A 19594-nucleotide genomic window follows, 5' to 3' on the forward strand; every position below is an offset into this window, starting at 1 on the left:
ACTGTTTTGTGTTTTTTGTATCTCACACCCTCATACCCCTTTACCGTAAGAGCATCTCTTATCTACGATGGAGCATTCCATCAGAAGAAAATAGGAAGCTGGTTTTAAATTAAACGTCATTGAAGTGGCGAAAGAAATTGATAACTGTGCTGCTGAAAGAAAAGTTGATGTGTCTGAGAAACTGGTGCGAGACTGGAGGAGGCAAAAAGATGTTTTTAACTGTCGCAATTTTGAACGGCCATATAAGTCGGGGTCTGATTTTATGATCGATTTTTTTGAGTTTCAAGACCCAACTTCTACCTGAGTATATACAGTAAATATTTACCGTATCCCCATTTTGTTTTCCTATTGGTGCCGCCACATTGCAGTCCCATCATCATAACATGTTCTGTCTTTCGCTTTGGAGGCCACACAATGTCACGCCACAATCACAACAGTAGAAAAGTCATCAGTAAACTTTCTGCACCATTCCTTAAAACTCGCCTTCTTCAAAGCTCTGATTCTCAGTTACTGCTCTTTCTAGGCTTTGGTTGCCCATCCTTTTCAGTTTCAACCCTCACACATCAGGATGTGACCTGCAGTCACTAACCTGCAGTCATGGCGGAACAAACGGTGGCCACCTGCTGGCTGACATTGTCGATTCGGCCTCCAGCGTCCATTCCCTGCGTGGCTCAAGGAGAGTTTCTTTATCTGACTTGTGCTCACAGTATCACTGTGCCTGTAAGAAGGGCGCTATAAAAAGCAGAAGGTCAAAGCTCTAGTTCTTGCTGTTGCCACCATTTGACGCTGAGTAAGTCAGTTCACCTGCCATCATTTAAATTTCATCCATCCATCCATTATCCAACCCGCTATATCCTAACTACAGGGTTACGGGGGTCTGCTGGAGTCAATCCCAGCCAACACAGGGCGCAAGGCAGGAAACAAACCCCGGGCAGGGTGCCAGCCCACTGCAGTCATTTAAATTTTAGAAATATAAAGACAATTGTACTGTGCCAGGTAGGGCCTTGTGATGGTGTATCCCTCTCCAGCATTACATGCCTATGATGGCTGAGATTCACATAACCACCTTCAAGGTGGCATTGATGTATGACAGGGGTGGGCAAAGTCATTCCTGGAGGGCCGCAGTGGCCGCAGGTTTTTGTTCCAACCCAGTTGCTTAATTAGAAAACAATCCTTGCCAATAATTACATTTCATGGCTTGTTAGTGCTTTAACTCTGAGAATGCAGCTGTTTAAGACTTAAATAAGCAATAAGGGTTCAAAATCTTAATGAGGGAGAGAACTAAAATGAAGCAGAAGATGTTTCTAGAGCAGGGGTCCTCAATCACAGTCCTGGAGGGCTGCAGGTTTTTGTTCTAACCCGGTTGCTTAATTAGAAAGCAATTCTTGCCAATAATTTAATTTCATGGCTTGTTAGTGCTTTAACTCTGCCATGTCAGGTCCTTCTGAAATCCTTGATTTTCTTCTCCTTTCTAAGGATATCATCCAAATGATTTGAAGTCTAAAATGGATGAGCAATTCCCAGTCCTTCACTTTTTTTCTCTTCACTGTCCTTTAAAGTATTTATCCATCCATCCATCCATTTTCCAACCCGCTGAATCCGAACACAGGGTCACGGGGGTCTGCTGGAGTCAATCCCAGCCAACACAGGGCACAAGGCAGGAAACAATTCCGGGCAGGATACCAACCCACCACAGGACACACACAAACACACCAAGCACACACTAGGGCCAATTTAGAATCGCCAATCCACCTAACCTGCATGTCTTTGGACTGTGGGAGGAAACCGGAGTGCCCAGAGGAAACCCACGCAGACACGGGGAGAACATGCAAACTCCACGCAGGGAGGACCCGGGAAGCGAACCTCAGGTCCCCAGGTCTCCCAACTGCGAGGCAGCAGCGCTACCCACTGCGCCACCATGCCGCCCCTTTAAAGTATTTAATTAAACCCAATAGTGCCTGATAAATACATGCACACAGGTGTAAATGGTAACAAGCTAAATGTAGAAATGCTGGTCTCTTTTGTCATTTGCATGTTATTGCTAATTAGGAGCCATTAAAAGCCAAGAATACAGCTGTTTAAGACTAAAATAAGTGATAAGGGTTCAAAATCTTAATGAGCGAGACCACTAAAGTGAAGCAGAAGTGTCACTTGAGCAATAAGTGCTTCTTATTATGTAATTGGGTTGGAGCAAAAACCTGCAGCCACTGCGGCCCTCCAGGAATGACTTTGCCCACCCCTGATGCATGAGATTTGCTGCGGACTCATAAATATTCCACAAGCAGTCTCAGTCTCAGATCTGCACTTTGGTAGAAGCTGGTGGTCATCCATGAACCAGAGTTGTTTGGAATACAAAAGCTCTCTGAAGCAATTTGTTATCAGCCTGAGCTACAGGAGGCTCCTGAACCATGGGCCGAGCAGACAGTGAATCTGAACACGGCGAGCAGAGCGCCACCTGTTGATGTCAGCTGAGCTCTCCCTCCCACTCAGCCCCCATTGTCATGCACAGAAGTGCAAATCTGTGAACTGACGAGGCTCGACGTGCATGTGAGGCCACAGTATAACACTTGGCGTAGTCGGCAAAATGAAATCCCCTTAGTCCAAAATGTAAAAAGGTAAAAAAAACAAAAATACTAAGTGGATGTTATGAAAAATCAAAAACAAAAATGGATTTACAACGGGCTATAGCTCTAGTGAGGTATCCTGAAGCTTTACAAAAGTGCCATTCACTGCCATCACAAGGCAAAAAACTGCAAGCTAATGCCAATGCTCATTAACTTTGTTAATGTCCTTGTTGTCAGAGTCCACTAAATGAAATTTCTGCAGTCTGTCAAACTTGACTTGTGAGTATCTGGCAGAGGGAGCCACGTGATAACCTTGAATGTGAGCGCATTTTGGCCGCATGCTTTATTCATGTCACCCTGGATATTGGACCAATACATACAGTAGGTGAGACTGGCCAGCCATTAGCCCAAGACCCCTGAGACACTGGGGTCAGTCATTAGTGAACGCGGCTGTGGTCTGTAGGTACAAGTTCAAGTGGTGTCCAGGAAACAGAGAGCAGTTCATCGTTGAGTATGTTATCACCTTTATCACGTGATGTCTTAAGAAGTGGGAGACAGACAGACAGACAGACGACTCCATTTGTTTAACTACTTTGTTTCCTGCTCTGCTCTTTTTGTGTTGCATGTTAATGGTCTTTTTCTTTGGTCGCTGGAGGGTCATGTTGCCTTGTTGCAGTGTGAGAGTTAACTGCAAGTGTCATTTTTTTTTGTACTTTCCAACAAGCTGACGCACGATGGCCTGCGGGACACAGATGAGCCGGACAGCTCCAAACGTGAGTTCTTTAAACTGCTCCGTCAGATTTCTTCATAGTTTATTCTGCCTGCTTTTTTGACTGTCATCTTCACTCCTTCTTGCAGAAGCCCAACCTTCTGTGGTGACAAATCCAGCTGAGAAGGTGTGCACCTCCACTAACAGTTGTTTCCTCGAGTCCCCGGAACCCGGCACAGTGTCCTGCCTCATAAAAGCTGACTTCTCAAGATGCAGATGGGTGGTACTTTCTCATTTCCTAACCCTAACCCTTCCCATAGGATTAGGGCCGACTTCACTGTGGCACAGGGACATGGGATTGTGAAAGCGCGCGGTCAGTAAAGTTTTTGATCATCTAAGCAGGAGAAAAGGCATAGTCAGTGCCAGCATCAAAGCTAAAATGAGAGACAAAAAGATCAGTCACAAATTTCAAGAGCAAAGTCCAAATCAGAAGGACAGCCAAAGGCTTTTAGCAAACATTGTTTAGCAAAATTGGTTCTGAAATCCGCAGACTCGGATGGCAAAGGGCTGTGACACTGTGAGGTCACAACCTCTGGGGAAACACTACTAACATGTGGGTCACTGTCCAAGGTAGATAGATAAGGTGCTATATAATAGATAGATAGATAGATAGATAGATAGGAAAGGCATTATTTAATACATAGATGGATAGATCGATGTGAAAGGCACAATATAATTGATAGATAGACACAATATAATGCTGTAGACTGATGGATAGACAGATAGATATGAAAGGCACTATATGATAGACAGATAGATATGAAAGGCACTATATGATAGATAGAAAGATAGATAGATAGATAGATGTGCAAGGCACTATAAAATAGGTAGATAAGTAGGAAAGACATTATTTAATAGATAGATGGTTAGATGGATAGATAGATGTGAAAGGCACTATATGATTGATAGATAGACACAATATAAAGCATATATACTGTAGATTGATGGACAGACAGATGTGAAAGGTACAATAAGATAGATAGAAAGATAGATATGTGAAAGGCACTATATGATAGGTAGAAAGATATGTGAAAGGCACTATAAAACAGATAGATAGATAGATAGATAGATGTGCAAGGCACTACATAATAGGTAGATAGATATGAAAGGCACTATAAAATAGATAGATAGATAGGAAAGGCATTATTTAATAGATGGTTAGATAGACAGATAGATGTGAAAGGCACTATATGATTGATAGATTGACATAATATAATGCATATATACTCTAGATTGATGGACAGACAGATGTGAAAGACACAATAAGATAGATATGTGAAAGGCACTATATAATAGATAAATGTGAAAGGCACTATATGATAGATGGATAGATAGATATGTGAAAGGCAATACATAATAGATAGATACTTTAGTGATCCCGGGGAAAATTTATGCTAATCCACCTTAATAAAAGGATAAGTGTATGTGTGTCTGTTCAGTTGCTATGTCTCTGTCATTCCAACAGGTGGTGCATAACAAACATTTGCAGTGATACATTTTATTACTACAAATGTTGGTGATGCACCATCTATTGGAATGATAAATGCAATGCATTTTATTTCTGAATGCACTGCAAAATACATTCCAATAGATGGGGCACTGCAAACATGAATGCTGAGGTCTCTGTTGATTATTTTGATTTCAAACCGTCTTTGATGTGTGCTACAGCTAGTGGGAGACATAAAATGACAGGGCTCAAAATGCTGGGGAAAATGCCAATAAATTACAAAATAAGCTATGATTCATAAAACAGATTCCTTACTTGAGACCCCCACAAAAACGAGTGGTCATTCAAGAAAATTGTTGAAGAAAAGTCCACAAAAAATGAATCAAGGACACTTGATGGCCTCCATTTCTGGCCTGGCCATTGTTTGTGCTGCCTTGGCAGGTCCTTCCTTGTGCCTCCAGGTAATCTGGTGTTGACCCCAGGAGCTTTGCTGCTTTAATGGGTGACTCCACAATGCCAACCCCCCACCCAATCCCGCAGGTGCGAGTGGCGCTCTGTGAGAACACGGGTCGCCTTCTGCCTCATTCCCAACTATGTGCAGTAAAATTTCTGCCAAAATGAAGTCAAGCAAAATGACCCCTTTTGTTGGTTAACTAAAAAGATTACAATGTGCAAGTTTTCAAGGCAACTCAGACCCCTTTTTCAGAAGAAAATGAAATGGCAGTGAAGATTCTGGTCAAAGCACCTTTAAGCACTGGCAATCGTGAACTGATAAATTTGGAGACGTCCTGCACTTCACTGCTTGGCTGTCTATTAGGTGGCATCTATCTGATTAATTATTTTGTTAATTTTGTAGATTCAGCATCAGTATTATACCGATAGTGAGTTAGAAGTACAGGGTTTTTTTATTTTGAAAAACGTGGAGAAGAGACATTGTCAGTGTATTATCGTAGTATTTCCCTCTACTTACCCTTTACCTGTTCTCTCAAGGGTAAATGTTCTCGTCAGGTTCGTTATCGTGTTGGTCTACTGTTGCACTTTAAAATGAACACACACACACACAGACCCTAAACACAACAGTGCCCCATGAATGACACACACACGCTGATTAACCCTTAGCACTTTAAACCACACATCAGCCTGTCACTCAGCACTTCAAGAGACTTACTTATTATCGGCACGAACAACATACGATGTTTTAGTGATATCTCAGACCTAAATATTACTTTTGGTCTACAAGAATACATTTAAACATACAAAGACTCAGCACTCTTGACTATGGGCCATTTATCAGCCAAGAATACCTTCTTTTTATCATACTGTCCCTTCTTTCGAGCGGCGCCCTCACTCTCAGCCTTATAAACCTCGCAGCACAGAAATAATGGCAAATTCTCTAGCTGCTCCAGGTGCTCAAAGAAATCTAACTTATTAATTCAATCACTCTAGACATTAAGACAAAGCATAGAATGTTAAAAGCAGCATGGTATTTATTACAAGAATAATAATAATACCACTGGAACAAAGAATAGAAAATAAGTAATGATAGGAAAGTCTGAATATATATAGTCTTTAGGTAAAGCTTACGAAAAAGTTACAGATGACAAGGATGAATGTCCTAGGGAGGCGTTTGATTTAGCAATTGATGTTCATGATGCCTTTCTGACGACCAGTGTCGTCTTGTTCTGTTCCTCTTCTTCTCCTCCTTCTCTTTGCTTCTCCTTCCTCCTCTTCTCCTCTTTCCTCTTTCAAACCAAGGCATATTTATTATGAAATGTCATGCCTTGGTTTCACAACACATGCACCTGATTGGCTGGCCGTCAATGTGATTGATGAATTTTGCTCAAACTCTTAAAGTTCTTTGATATTGCCTCAGTTTCCCTTTCCCAGGCCATAAACCCAATTGTTGTTGCAGATGTCCATCCATAAAGTAATCAATAGTCTGAGGTATCAGCTCAGGCTTCCTTTCCCAGGTTATAAAGTAATTGAGCCACCAGAAATGTCTTCCTTTCAATGTTGGAAACAGCTGTTTTAAAAGTGAGGTGTAAGAAAACCTGCTTTGACCTCTCTTTAATTTAGTTCATCTGTTGTTTCATCTTGACCAAAATATAATGGAAAATTAAACCAAAATGTACAGATTTTATACACCATAACAGTCAGGGTGAGAAGCAAGGACAAAACTATAAGATCTACCACACAGCATCTGCTATACTCCCACCGGGGTCCCCTCACACCCCCGTGTATAGAAGTGTGTCCTGCAGTGCGCTGACATCCCGTCCAAGGTTGGTTCATTTAAACGTTTGGCCTCCTCAATTGCTGTAATAGAATAAAGTACTATAAGTTCAGATAATATACAGACTGCTTTGTTTATGGGTATAACGTAAATTTTTGTTGTAACCACTGTATTAGATTTAGAAAGTGCTTTGATCCTGCAGTTGGGAAGTTACATGAAAATGAAACAAAAGATATGGCTGACAGAGAGCTGCTGATGCAGAATTACACTATGGCATCGCCGATAAGAACAAACTGTTTAATTTCAAATCTGCTTACTACAAACATTAGGTGCAAGGCAGCAACTAACTATGTGGCTCACGCTTTCTCCTTTGTCTGTTTTAATATTGTTGATTATTTAGTTTCCATATGTTGATGTATTTTTTTTTTTTCTGTGCCATGTGTCTTGTGGGTCGTCCCCCAAGGAGCAGACCCACCTGCCCATCACGGCCTGTAAAGTATACACTTATTAATGTACAGTTTAAGCAAAAGAAGATTAAGAGGAAACCTTACTGAAGTGTTTAAAATTATGAAGGGAATTAGTCCAGTGGATTGAGACGGTGACTTTAAAATGAGTTCACCAAGATGATACCAACAGAGGTGGACTGGCAGATAATTTGCAATCACAGACAGGCTTTGGCAGATTTGTGGATGATGAAATGTAATGTCAGTAAATGTAAAGAATTACACATAGGAAGTCAAAATGGGAGGTTTGAAAACACAATGGGCATCTGAACATCGAGAGTCCACCTTATGAGAAGGACTTAGAAGTTGTAGTGGACTCTAAGCTATCGACTTCCCGACAGTGCTCAGAGGCCGTTAACAGAATGTCGGGTTCTATAGCGCCTTGATGTGTGGAGTTCAAGTCACAGGAGATTCTGCTCAAGTCTTTATAGCACACTGGTGAGGCCTCATCTGGAGTCCTGTGTGCAGTTTGGATCTCCATAAAGACATAGCAGCACAAGAGAAGGTCCAGAGAAGAGCGACTGGGCTGATTCAGGGCTACAGGGGGTGAGTTATGAAGAAAGATTAAAAGAGCTGAGCCTTTACAGTTTAACAAAAAGAGGATTAAGAGGAGACCTGAGTGAAGTGTTTAACATGATGAAGGGAATTAGTCCAGTGGATCGAGACGGCGACTTTAAAATGAGTTCATCAAGAACACGGGGACACAGTTGGAAACTTGTGGAGGAGAAATTTCACACAAACATTAGGAAGTTTTTCTTTATACAAAGAATGATAGACACTTGGAATAAGCGACCAAGTAGTGTGGTAGACAGTAAGACTTGAGGGACTTTCAAAACTCAACTTGATGTTATTTTGGAAGAAATAAGTGGATTGGACTGGTGAGCTTTGTTGGGCTGAATGGCCTGTCCTCGTCCAGAGTGCTCTAATTGTGAATTTCCCCCTGGGATTAATAAAGTATCTATCTATCTATCTATCTATCTATCTATCTATCTATCTATCTATCTATCTATCTATCTATCTATCTATCTATCTATCTATCTATCTATCTATCTATCTATCTACCTATCTATCTAATGTCCTAATAACCCACAGTCCCTTGCGGTTCATTGAATGCACTGGCATTCTCTGGTGATATTCTTTGTCTACTCGTCTTGTGTAGTTATTGGTTTTTTGACCGTTTGTTTTTCAACGATTCTTTGGGTTTGTTTACCTTGGATTGCCTTTGCCTGCTGTGCCTTTTGTGCTCTTTGGAGTGTCACTTTCTACAGAGTATTTTTTTTTTGTATAATAAATAATTTTATTTAGAAAGATTCTACATTTGCCCTCTAGTTTACAGCCAGGGTTTGATGGTTTTCAACCCACTAGTGGACAATGAGTCATTTTTTGAGACCCTTTGTACTTAGAGGTTCCCAGTTCAGGAAAATTTCAAAGCCAAAATGAGAAGCAAAAAACTGAAGTAACAAAAAAAAAAAACTGCAGGCAAGAGTCAGAACCAAAAAGAAACTTATTAGAGACAAAAACTAATCACAAAATCGAATGTCAGATGGTGTTTGGAATCCGTAAACTCGGATAGGGATTTCATCTTATGGGTGACCTTTTAAACCCTCGAGTCATGAATGCGGCTCACAGCTTCGGAGCACACGTCCCAAACAACATGGGACTGTTATAATCCGTACTCATTTTCCTGTACCTTTTATTATTACATTATTAACAATCTATATATCAAATAATCAGGTTTGGAATATCGAGCTTCTATCAAAAGTTCAATCATTTTATCACGTTGCCACAATGACATTTTGTTTTACTTCCTTACTTGAGGGAGGCGGCCTCTTTTATAGCCACCCAGATGTGCTCCAGGTGTGACGGACTTCCTGGTGTGGCGGAAGTGCTGACCTCCAGGGCTTCACAATCTTTCGGTCGCCCCCTTGTGGTGCCCATGAGCCATTGAGCTTCCATGCTTGGTTCCCATGGCCACCATACAGACCAGGACAGCTTCCCTCTCATGGTCCAGGGGAGGTGTAGTCAGTCTCCGGGTATTTCCAGGCGTCCCGGCAGGGCATAACCCCCAGCCGTCTGCCACAAGTGCTTGCAAAATGAAAATCAGATGTGAGTCACAAATTGGAATGGAGTCCCCTTAACCCGCAGTCTGCGTGGACCCCTAGTAGCCTGCAGTGACACCTGGCCTTTTGAACTCATTTTTACCACCTTGGCTCCTCTAGCATTGCTCTGAGACTGGGGGGCACTTGCCCCTTTGCCACATAGACGGTGCCCTTCACGTTGCTTTATGTACGTTTCAGGTTCCCGTGTGCTCCACCGCAGTGTCTAGCGCCTTTTGAGAATGTGAAATGTTTAATATTCTTGTTTAAAACAGAGAGTGACTATCTGCTGCCCTCTTTCACGGAGTAATTTGTGGCTTTTCTCTTCTGTTTTTATAGATGAACCCTACGCCCAATGGAGAATACGCAGAGAAGCGGCGAATAAATTTTGAGGCGTACAGAAGGTTTGTGGCTCATCTCTGACTCTGACCTCCCTCTCTAGTGGCACACTTGAGTTGGTATTGCCATGCCAGTTAGTTGACCACCCCTATCTCTCCTTTGGGCCTTCGGCCATGCTGTGAGGAGATCTCACTCATTCTTGAGCCCATGCACGGCCTCTGTCTCCCTCACACACTCCACTCATAGCCGCCCCCAGTTCTCCACTATGATGGTCCTCTGGCAATGTCTGAACAAAGTGTGGCCTCCATGCCTTGGGGGACCCTGTGAGATGGGCCTGTAGTACCCATGACGTAGGTCAGGTAATGCTCACAACGCTGAGTCAGATAGCCCTCACACAGCCCCAATCTTCACCGCAGAGAGAGAGTGAGAGATTGGGAACAAGCGCTGATGGCACGTTGGCACACTCATCACATGACATACCACCTGGACTGGGACGCAAGTGCAGCAGGTGACACCTCAGCACCACACTGGAACAGGGTGAGGAGTGCCAACCCTGCCCCAAGTTTTCCCTGTACGTTAGAGGACCTGCTTGCAGGGCTTGATGCAGGATGAACATACAAAATAGAAAAATACAGATCAACATACATTTAGTTATGTTCGGGCCCGACCAGTACCTGGATGAAAGACCATCTAGGAAAAGCTTGGGTTGCTGCTGGAAGAGGTGTTGGTGAGTCCAGCAAAGGGGGCTTACTCTGTGGTCTATGTGTGTGGATCCCAATGCCCCAGTGCAGTAATGGGCACACTGTGCTATAAAAGTGGCGCCAACCTTCAGATGAGATATAAAACCGAGGTGCTGACTCTCTGTGGTCATGAAAGAACCCTGGGCATCCTTCATGAAGAGCAGGGTGCATCATGCTGTCCAGGCTAAATCGCCCACCTTGGCCTAGTCATTCTTCCCCCCTAATTATCCACTGTCTCTGATTGGCTCTCTCTCTCACACCTTCACCACCTAACCGCTAATCTGTGGTGAGAGTACTGGTACAAAATGGCTGCCGTCACATCATCTTGGTGGATGCTGTACATGGCTCCCCACTCACAATGTGAAGCGTTTTGAGTAGCGACAAAAGTGCTATATAAATGTAAATAATAATAATTATTATTAATCTTCAGTAAAAAGACACGGAGTCTGGGGCCCTAGTTAAGAAATCACTTGGCCACTGGTTCGGAGACTTCATGTTGAAAGATGCTGCCGGTTTCTTCAAATGGGTCTCAGCAGGTCCACCCCATTGCCTGAGTTTCTTCCTTGCTGTATTCCCATGGAGGTCTCTTTGTGGGTGTTCTCCAGATCTGATATGAGATGTCTCACACTGTGCATTATATAGTGCCTGTGCTTTACTGTGCGCTCTGATGAGACATTCTTTATGAATTTCAATCCTGTCTTGTCGTGGAAAAAATGTTCTTGTACATTCAAAGAAGGCCATCATGGAGCCCAGATGAGAATGCAGAACATTTACTTATTTGCACATAATGTCTCGGTCCATGAAGTGAGCAATCAGTTCAACAATTCATCTGCTTTTATACTTTCACCTCAACTAACACATCACGTCTTCTGACTCTTAATATACAAAACTTCATCGCCTCCTCCAATCAACTGAAGCCACCTGTAATTTCTGACTCATGTCGACTCTCCCATTATTCTGAACACCGCTTCATTAAGTGGGCTGTTTAGCGGATTGGCCCGTTGATCGTAGCAGCAACCACTTCATAGGAGGGGTGTCTGAGTTTTCCCATCAGTTCATCCCCACTTTCTTGAGGGGTGTTTGTCACTCGTTTACCTCATTCTAACCTTATGTTGGTAGATTCTCTACGACTGGTGCTTTCGTCTTTAAGTTACCTTTAGGTAACCCTTGCGTTACATTCAGTCATTTTCATTGTTTAATAATTCATTCAGTTACGGTTTCATATATTTATACTTGTAATAAATTGTAAAATATTATATTAAGTAAAAATTCCATCGCCTCTGGGCATTTTATACACTTCAGTGACTGTTGGATTAATTCAGCTATTAGGAAAAGCTGCGTGTACAACAAAGGACAAGTACCAACTCTTTTGTATTACCTACGTAACTGGAAAATGAGTTACAGCAAGACCAGATTAAGACCCCCACACACCACAGGGTGTCACTCACATATATTTACACTCTCTGATATCACATATAAACATAAAATGAGCCAAGGGGGGTGGTCCCCCTTGGAGATTTCCGTGCTCAGTCTCTCGTACATTACATCTTCACGCCCTTGGAGATTTGAGCACAATGTTACTTGTACATCATATTGAGCAGAGTTGTGGGAGGTGAGGTGGTCCCCCTCGGAGATTAAAATGAGTGGTCATTCATATATTACATTGATATAAAGTATGAATAGCGGCATATGTATGGCGTGGAAGAGCACAAGAAACAGAATAAAAGCCGGCATTCTCTTTTTCTCGAATACACCGAGGGCCTTTAGTGACCACCAGGTCACCCATGAGGCACAGAGAGACAATTCTGTTTTAGGTACAATTCTACTCTTACGTACCTCTCATCATCATTACTTTCATTATGCATTTCAAGTGAATAACATTACAATAACGACAGCAGCTGCGGTGGGTTGGCACCCTGCCCGGGATTAGTTTCTGCCTTGTGCCCTGTGTTGGCTGGGATTGGCTGCAGCAGACCCCCGTGACCCTGTGTTTGGATTCAGCGGGTTGGATAATGGATGGATGGATAACGACAACAGCACTCATTTCAATCCAATGTAGCTTAATGATCACAATTATTTTTTAATTAAGTTTACAAGAGGATGGATTTTTTTCCCCTGTACTCTGTCCCTTTAAATCGATTGGCATAGCACATTGTTATTTGAGAGAGGGCGAGATGGTAAATGGCGCGTTAGTGGGCAATCAGATGACCAGCTGAGCAAACCAAGCAGAAACATGAGGCCAAAAGAGTTGAACCTGGCACTGATCTTGTTCTGCTGTTCACCGAGATGGCACTTGGACTGAGGGTCACCTCCTCTTCGTGTCATACTGTGCCGTCTGCTCGTGATCCATTGCTAGTACTAGTACTAGGTAGTACACTGCTAGTTGAATTATTTGAAGTCTTATGTTCCCCCCCCACCCCTTAGTTTAATTTTAATTTCTCAAATAGATATTCCTCTTTGGTCTGCTGTTGCCCCGATGTCACAGCACTATACAATGTGCCATTTTAAATATGGCAGCCCCTGACCAGGCCTGCCAGCCGTGTTTATTGTAAGGCAGGAATCATGGATGCTTTTTTTTTTGTTCCTCTGTAGGAAAAGAGCCCTGAAACCCAACGCCCACAGTGAACAAAGTGAAGCCAACCTGAAAAACACAACGGGCAGCGACAACACAGACACGGACAGCAGATAGCAGACGTGCCATTACGGCACAAAGTGCTGGCACAGGACGGATCCTGTGGGCATAAAATGACTGACTCTGCCGTTTCGTGACGGTAAAGGCCATTTCAAGTGTATGTGATGTAAATATCGGGAAAAGAAGATATTTTACTACAAAATAAATAACAATAAAGATAGAAAACGGTGCAGTGATACGCGTTTAATGTGTGAATAGCCCGAATACTTGGGCACCTGAACGTAGACCACAATGTGCTGCTTTCAAAGCCAGCTTCGTGCAACACAGATTATAAAATTGGAATAAGATGCACGTTCTAAAGACACGTTCAATTAATGAGCCCTGTGATGTTAACTTGTGCCGTCACATGGATGCCAACAAATGCCCTGCTCCCTACTCATCCTCATGCACATTTTCTTCATTGGTCTCACCAGCCATTCACACAACCAGTCTGCTGTCATTTTCTGTCCCCACTGTAAGGAGGTGGCCATTCACGCCCTTTGTAGTGGTAACTCCTGAGGTCAGGGGATGAAGGACAATGTGACGCGACACCTGGGTACTCGACACTAATGGAGCTAGAGAGGATCTGCCAGGAAGAATGGGGTAAACTGCCCAAATCCAGGTGTGCAAAGCATGCAGAGGCTTACCAAGAAGACTGGCAAAGGGGCTTCTACAAAGTACCCAATGAAGGGCCTGTATACTTCAGTGAAGAACAGAGTTCAGGTTTTGATTTTGAATAAATTTGCAAACCTTTCTGAAAGCCGGTTGTCACTTTGTCATTATGGGTTATTGAGTGTAGACTGAGGGACGAGCATGGCAGATGTGTCCCTTTGGACTGAAATCTACAACACAATCAAGTGGGCAGGGGTCTGAATACTTTCTGAATCCACTGTCTACATTAATGGGAAAAGCAAGTTACATACAAAGACCACAATGACACACCTTCATGGCTGCCCACAGTGCCACAGAGCTGTAAGAAGGGGGGGAGACAACACACTGTATCTGTCTGACTGGACCGGGTCTGCTGCCTGCCTTGCCCACCTACCATACCACACCCCACTCACCTCCAGCTCACTCTTTCAATCCAGGTCAGAGTTGTGAGGAGCCAGGGCCTTTCCAGGCAGCAGGAGAAAACATGTCTTGACCTCGGAGATTAAAGGTCCAGCTTCTTGCCCAGCAATGGTATACACTGAGTGGTCTTATCGGGGTTCACCGTTTTCCCACATTCTCAGACCCGCTCAAAGTAGTTCAGTGTCACAGAGAGGGACACAGCTTGTTCTGGCAACCACTGGCACAAGGGAAAAAGGAAGCCTGGGCAGGATGCCAGTCCTTCACGTTGCTCACACAGTGCCAATTTAGTATCACCAAGAAACCAAACCTGCACGTCTTCAGAGATGTGAAAGGAGAGTTTATGGAGGTCCAGGGAGAACATGCAGACTCCACACAGGAGCTGTGGGATATGAACTCAGGACTCTGGAGCTGTGTGGCAGTAACCCCAAAGACACAGTTTATTTGTGTATTTTATATTCATCAATTCATTGCAAATAAGAATAGAGTAATAAATATTTTAATTGGTGTATTTAGAAGCAAAAATAAATCTAAATTAAACTATAAGCGCTTCATGCAATATTGCAGCGTCAGCACCAAGCACTGCAATGGATTAATTCCTGGCTCTTTACGTGGCTTTTTGAGGAGGCTCGCTATCCTAAGAAGGGCTGATCGCCCACCTCATGCTGCACTAGTTGGAAAAAAGCTTGCCATTTATTACAGGCGCCCCTGCCACAGGTGATGTAATGCCAGCTCATATGTGGGGGTCTCATCCCTGGCTGATGTAACTTGCCAGCTCCGTTACAATATAATGAAGTCGGGTGATTAACTAGTTTACCTAAACAACCATTTCACATTCCAGTTGTTCTTTCTTTTATTTTTAATATTAAGTTATCGGGTTAATACTTGTAAGGACGTTTATTCACTTGATTTTGCCCCTTCATCGATAATATATTTGTTATAAATGTCATCTGTTGGCCCTCATCCTTGCACGTCCCCAAAAGTATGAGATGGGTCCCTCTAGGACAGTCTCCAGCTGCTGCCCCCCGGATGTCTGCGATGAATGACAGCGCCCAACCTCATACAGCAATACAAACTGTTTAAAACATAGACATACAATTACTAGATACCTCATGACCAGCAGCATTGTACGTCAGCGTCGCCGCCATATTGCGAGTGGCACTGCTGTGGAGTGAAGTAATGGATAAAGATGCCTCACACATGTGCTGCTTGGGATTGTACAAACCGCTGAGCGCTCCAAACCAGATCACAGGGATTACATTTCATAGGTAAAGCAATATAACCAAAACAATTGTCAGCTTTACCTATGAAATGTAATCCCTGTGATCTGGTTTGGAGCGCTCAGCGGTTTGTACAATCCCAAGCAGCACATGTGTGAGGCATCTTTATCTATTACTTCACTCCACAGCAGTGCCACTCGCAATATGGCGGCGACATTAGAAAATCCTGTTTTATAATCTTAACTTTAGCTATGCCAGGCTCAGCTAGCAAAGCTATGCATTTCTGTGCTCAAGAAGTGAGCCCCCAAACAACGTTTTGGCTAAACGTATTTAGTCACTAACTATGTAGATTGTTGTTAGCTGTTAACATTTCTTAAACTTTGAAAGTTTCCCAAAGAAATCCACCTCAATGGGAGGTAAGCCCTTAGACGGGATTTTGAGAAAGCTGTCCTGTGATGTGTGCCGTGCTAGTCTGGCAACACATGCTGTACCGGCGTCATGTGATCAAAGCTACCACTCACTCACATTAAAAAACAAAGGAGGTTTGGTGAGTCCTTCTGAGGGTCCAGTCAAGGTAGTCAAAGTAGCTGAGCGTGTTATCTGACAGTCGACATGAGGGCAAGCTGTCAGTGGATCTTTGATCAGTCAGTTTGTTTGGGCTGAGATTGGTTCAGATGATGGAGCACATCGAGGAAACACAGTTTGAAATTGACAACCATTATTTTATGCTCATGTCTTTAGTTGTGTCCGTCTTCCACAAACTAAGGCTGCACCATATTGCCAGACTGAATACTCGCAAATTACAGAGTGGCAACACACAGAAAAAGCTATGGAAGACAGTTCTGCATCATGGATTTTAGATGCTATCCTGTATACAGTGCATCCGGAAAGTCTTCCCAGCGCTTCATCACTTTTTCCACATTTTGTTATCTTACAGCCTTATTCTAAAATGGATTCAATTCATTTTTTCCCTCAGAATTCTACACACAACACCCCATAATGACAACGTGAAAAAAGTTTACTTGAGGTTTTTGCAAATTTATTAAAAATAAAAAAACTGAGAAATCCCATGTCCATAAGTATTCACAGCCTTTGCTCAATATTTTGTCGATGCCCCTTTGGCAGCAATTCCAGCCTCAAGTCTTGTTGAATATGATGCCACAAGCTTGGCACACCTATCCTTGGCCAGTTTGGCCCATTCCTCTTTGCAGCACCTCTCGAGCTCCATCAGGTTGGATGGGAAGCGTCGGTGCACAGCCATTTTAAGATCTCTCCAGAGATGTTCAATCGGATTCAAGTCTGGGCTCTGGCTGGGCCACTCAAGGACATTCACAGAGTTGTCCTGAAGCCACTCCTTTGATATCTTGGCTGTGTGCTTAGGGTCGTTGTCCTGCTGAAAGATGAACCGTCGCCCCAGTGTGAGGTCAAGAGCGCTCTGGAGCAGGTTTTCATCCAGGATGTCTCTGTACATTGCTGCAGTCATCTTTCCCTTTATCCTGACTAGTCTCCCAGTTCCCCACAGCATGATGCTGCCACCACCATGCTTCACTGTAGGGATGGTATTGGCCTGGTGATGAGCGGTGCTTGGTTTCCTCCAAACGTGACGCCTGGCATTCACACCAAAGAGTTCAATCTTTGTCTCATCACACCAGAGAATTTTCTTTCTCATGGTCTGAGAGTCCTTCAGGTGCCTTTTGGCAAACTCCAGGCGGGCTGCCATGTGCCTTTTACTAAGGAGTGGCTTCCGTCTGGCCACTCTACCATACAGGCCTGATTGGTGGATTGCTGCAGAGATGGTTGTCCTTCTGGAAGGTTCTCCTCTCTCCACAGAGGACCTCTGGAGCTCTGACAGAGTGACCATCGGGTTCTTGGTCACCTCCCTGACTAAGGCCCTTCTTCCCCAATCGCTCAGTTTAGATGGCCGGCCAGCTCTAGGAAGAGTCCTGGTGGTTTCGAACTTCTTCCACTTACGGATGATGGAGGCCACTGTGCTCATTGGGACCTTCAAAGCAGCAGAAAATTTTCTGTAACCTTCCCCAGATTTGTGCCTGGAGACAATCCTGTCTTGGAGGTCTACAGACAATTCCTTTGACTTCATGCTTGGTTTGTGCTCTGAGATGAACTGTCAACTGTGGGACCTTCTATAGACAGGTGTGTGCCTTTCCAAATCAGGTCCAGTCAACTGAATTGACCACAGGTGGACTCCAATGAAGCTGCAGAAACATCTCAAGGATGATCAGGGGAAACAGGAGGCACCTGAGCTCAATTTGGAGCTTCATGGCAAAGGCTGTGAATACTTATGGACATGGGATTTCTCAATTTTTTTATTTTTAATAAATTTGCAAAAATCTCAAGTAAACTTTTTTCACGTTGTCATTATGGGGTGTTGTGTGCAGAATTCTGAGGAAAAAAATGAATTGAATCCATTTTGGAATAAGGCTGTGACATAACAAAATGTGGAAAAAGTGATGAAGCGCTGGGAATACTTTCTGGATGCACTGTATATTTAAGTAACCACATTGTGTGTGTGTGTGAGAGAGACAGATTGAGAGAGGAATGAGTGAAATGTTTTCAGAAATTATTAAACCAATTTGTATACAATAAAATTTTTTTTGTCATTGAATGGATCATTTCACTGTTAAAAGAAAGACAAGCAAAGATAACTTGCAATAACAGTACAAAATTCACAATTGGTATGCCAGTTTGAAAAGATAAGTTTTGTGGGCAGTTTTAAAATGTGTTATTGAATCGAGCTGACGGATATGAGAGGGAAGAGAATTCCCGAGTTGAGGAGCACTAGGAGAGACGCTCGAGCTCCCACAGCACTGAGTTTGATGTGCGCTACAGAAAGTCGAGCTGCAGATGAGGATCTGAGTGAGTGAGAGGAGTGTCAGTCTGAAGGAGATCAGTGAGGTTGTGGAGAGCTTTAAATGTTAGGAGCGGTATTTAGTATTGTATTCTGTAGTTAACAGGGAGCCAGTGAAGTTGAGAGAGAAGAGGTGTAATATGTTCAGTGGATTTAGAACAGCAGGTTATTATCCTGGCAGCAGAATTTTGTATAAGTTGTAAGCGATGGATAAGTTCTTGTGGGATGCCATATAGAATAGCATTACAGTAATCTATACGTGAGGTAACTAAGACATTAGCCAATACTTCAGTACTGTGTTGGGTAAGAATAGGACCAAGTCTAGAAGGCAGTCCGAGAAATGTTACTTATATGGGAGGAATTATTTAATAATAATAATTATTATTATTTAAGGCGGCACGGTGGCGCAGTGGGTAGCGCTGCTGCCTCACAGTTGGGAGACCTGGGGACCTGGGTTCGATTCCCGGGTCCTCCCTGCGTGGAGTTTGCATGTTCTCCCCGTGTCTGCGTGGGTTTCCTCCCACAGTCCAAAGACATGCAGGTTAGGTGGATTGGCGATTCTAAATTGGCCCTAGTGTGTGCTTGGTGTGTGGGTGTGTTTGTGTGTGTCCTGTGGTGGGTTGGCACCCTGCCTGGGATTGGTTCCTGCCTCGTGCCCTGTGTTGGCTGGGATTGGCTCCGGCAGACCCCTGTGACCCTGTGTTCGGATTCAGCGGGTTGGAAAATGGATGGATGGATTATTATTTAATAATTGTCATTATTAGTGTATAAATGGATATAAATAATTGCATTTAAACGATTCGCCCAAATCTGTTGTATGTAAATGGATAGATAAATAGATAGATAGATATTTTATTAATCCCAATGGGAAATTCACAAGTGATCAATAAATAAAAATAGAAAAATAAAAGTAGAAAAGTACACATACACATACAGTCATACACGGAGCTGCTGAAAAGGCTGCCACTTTCGGCGGCGCCGGATGTATGAGAAGTTTTATACTGTTTTAAAGGTTATTGCTTTTTCATCAGAAAACCCGGTTTCCACGTTTACCTGTATTAGTTTAAATGGCACTTTTGCC

General features: G+C 43.2%; 1 protein-coding gene across 3 annotated transcripts in view; it reads left to right on the forward strand.

Annotated features, from left to right (window-relative positions):
• The window catches only part of card9 (caspase recruitment domain family, member 9), a 51963-nt gene extending 38416 nt beyond the window's left edge, over positions 1 to 13547 (forward strand). For 2 of the 3 annotated variants that reach the window (XM_028809078.2, XM_051931593.1), the window contains 4 exons: positions 3289 to 3337; positions 3423 to 3556; positions 9949 to 10013; positions 13281 to 13547. In XM_028809078.2, the coding sequence (XP_028664911.1) occupies positions 3289 to 3337; positions 3423 to 3556; positions 9949 to 10013; positions 13281 to 13377 (345 nt within the window). In that variant the 3' untranslated portion in view covers positions 13378 to 13547. The remainder of the gene's footprint in view (positions 1 to 3288; positions 3338 to 3422; positions 3557 to 9948; positions 10014 to 13280) is intronic. The other variant, XM_028809079.2, reaches the window with a different exon arrangement.
• The last annotated feature ends 6047 nt before the right edge of the window (positions 13548 to 19594 follow it).

Source organism: Erpetoichthys calabaricus, chromosome 9, assembly GCF_900747795.2.
Source record: "Erpetoichthys calabaricus chromosome 9, fErpCal1.3, whole genome shotgun sequence".
NCBI classification, from domain to species: Eukaryota; Metazoa; Chordata; class Cladistia; order Polypteriformes; family Polypteridae; genus Erpetoichthys; species Erpetoichthys calabaricus.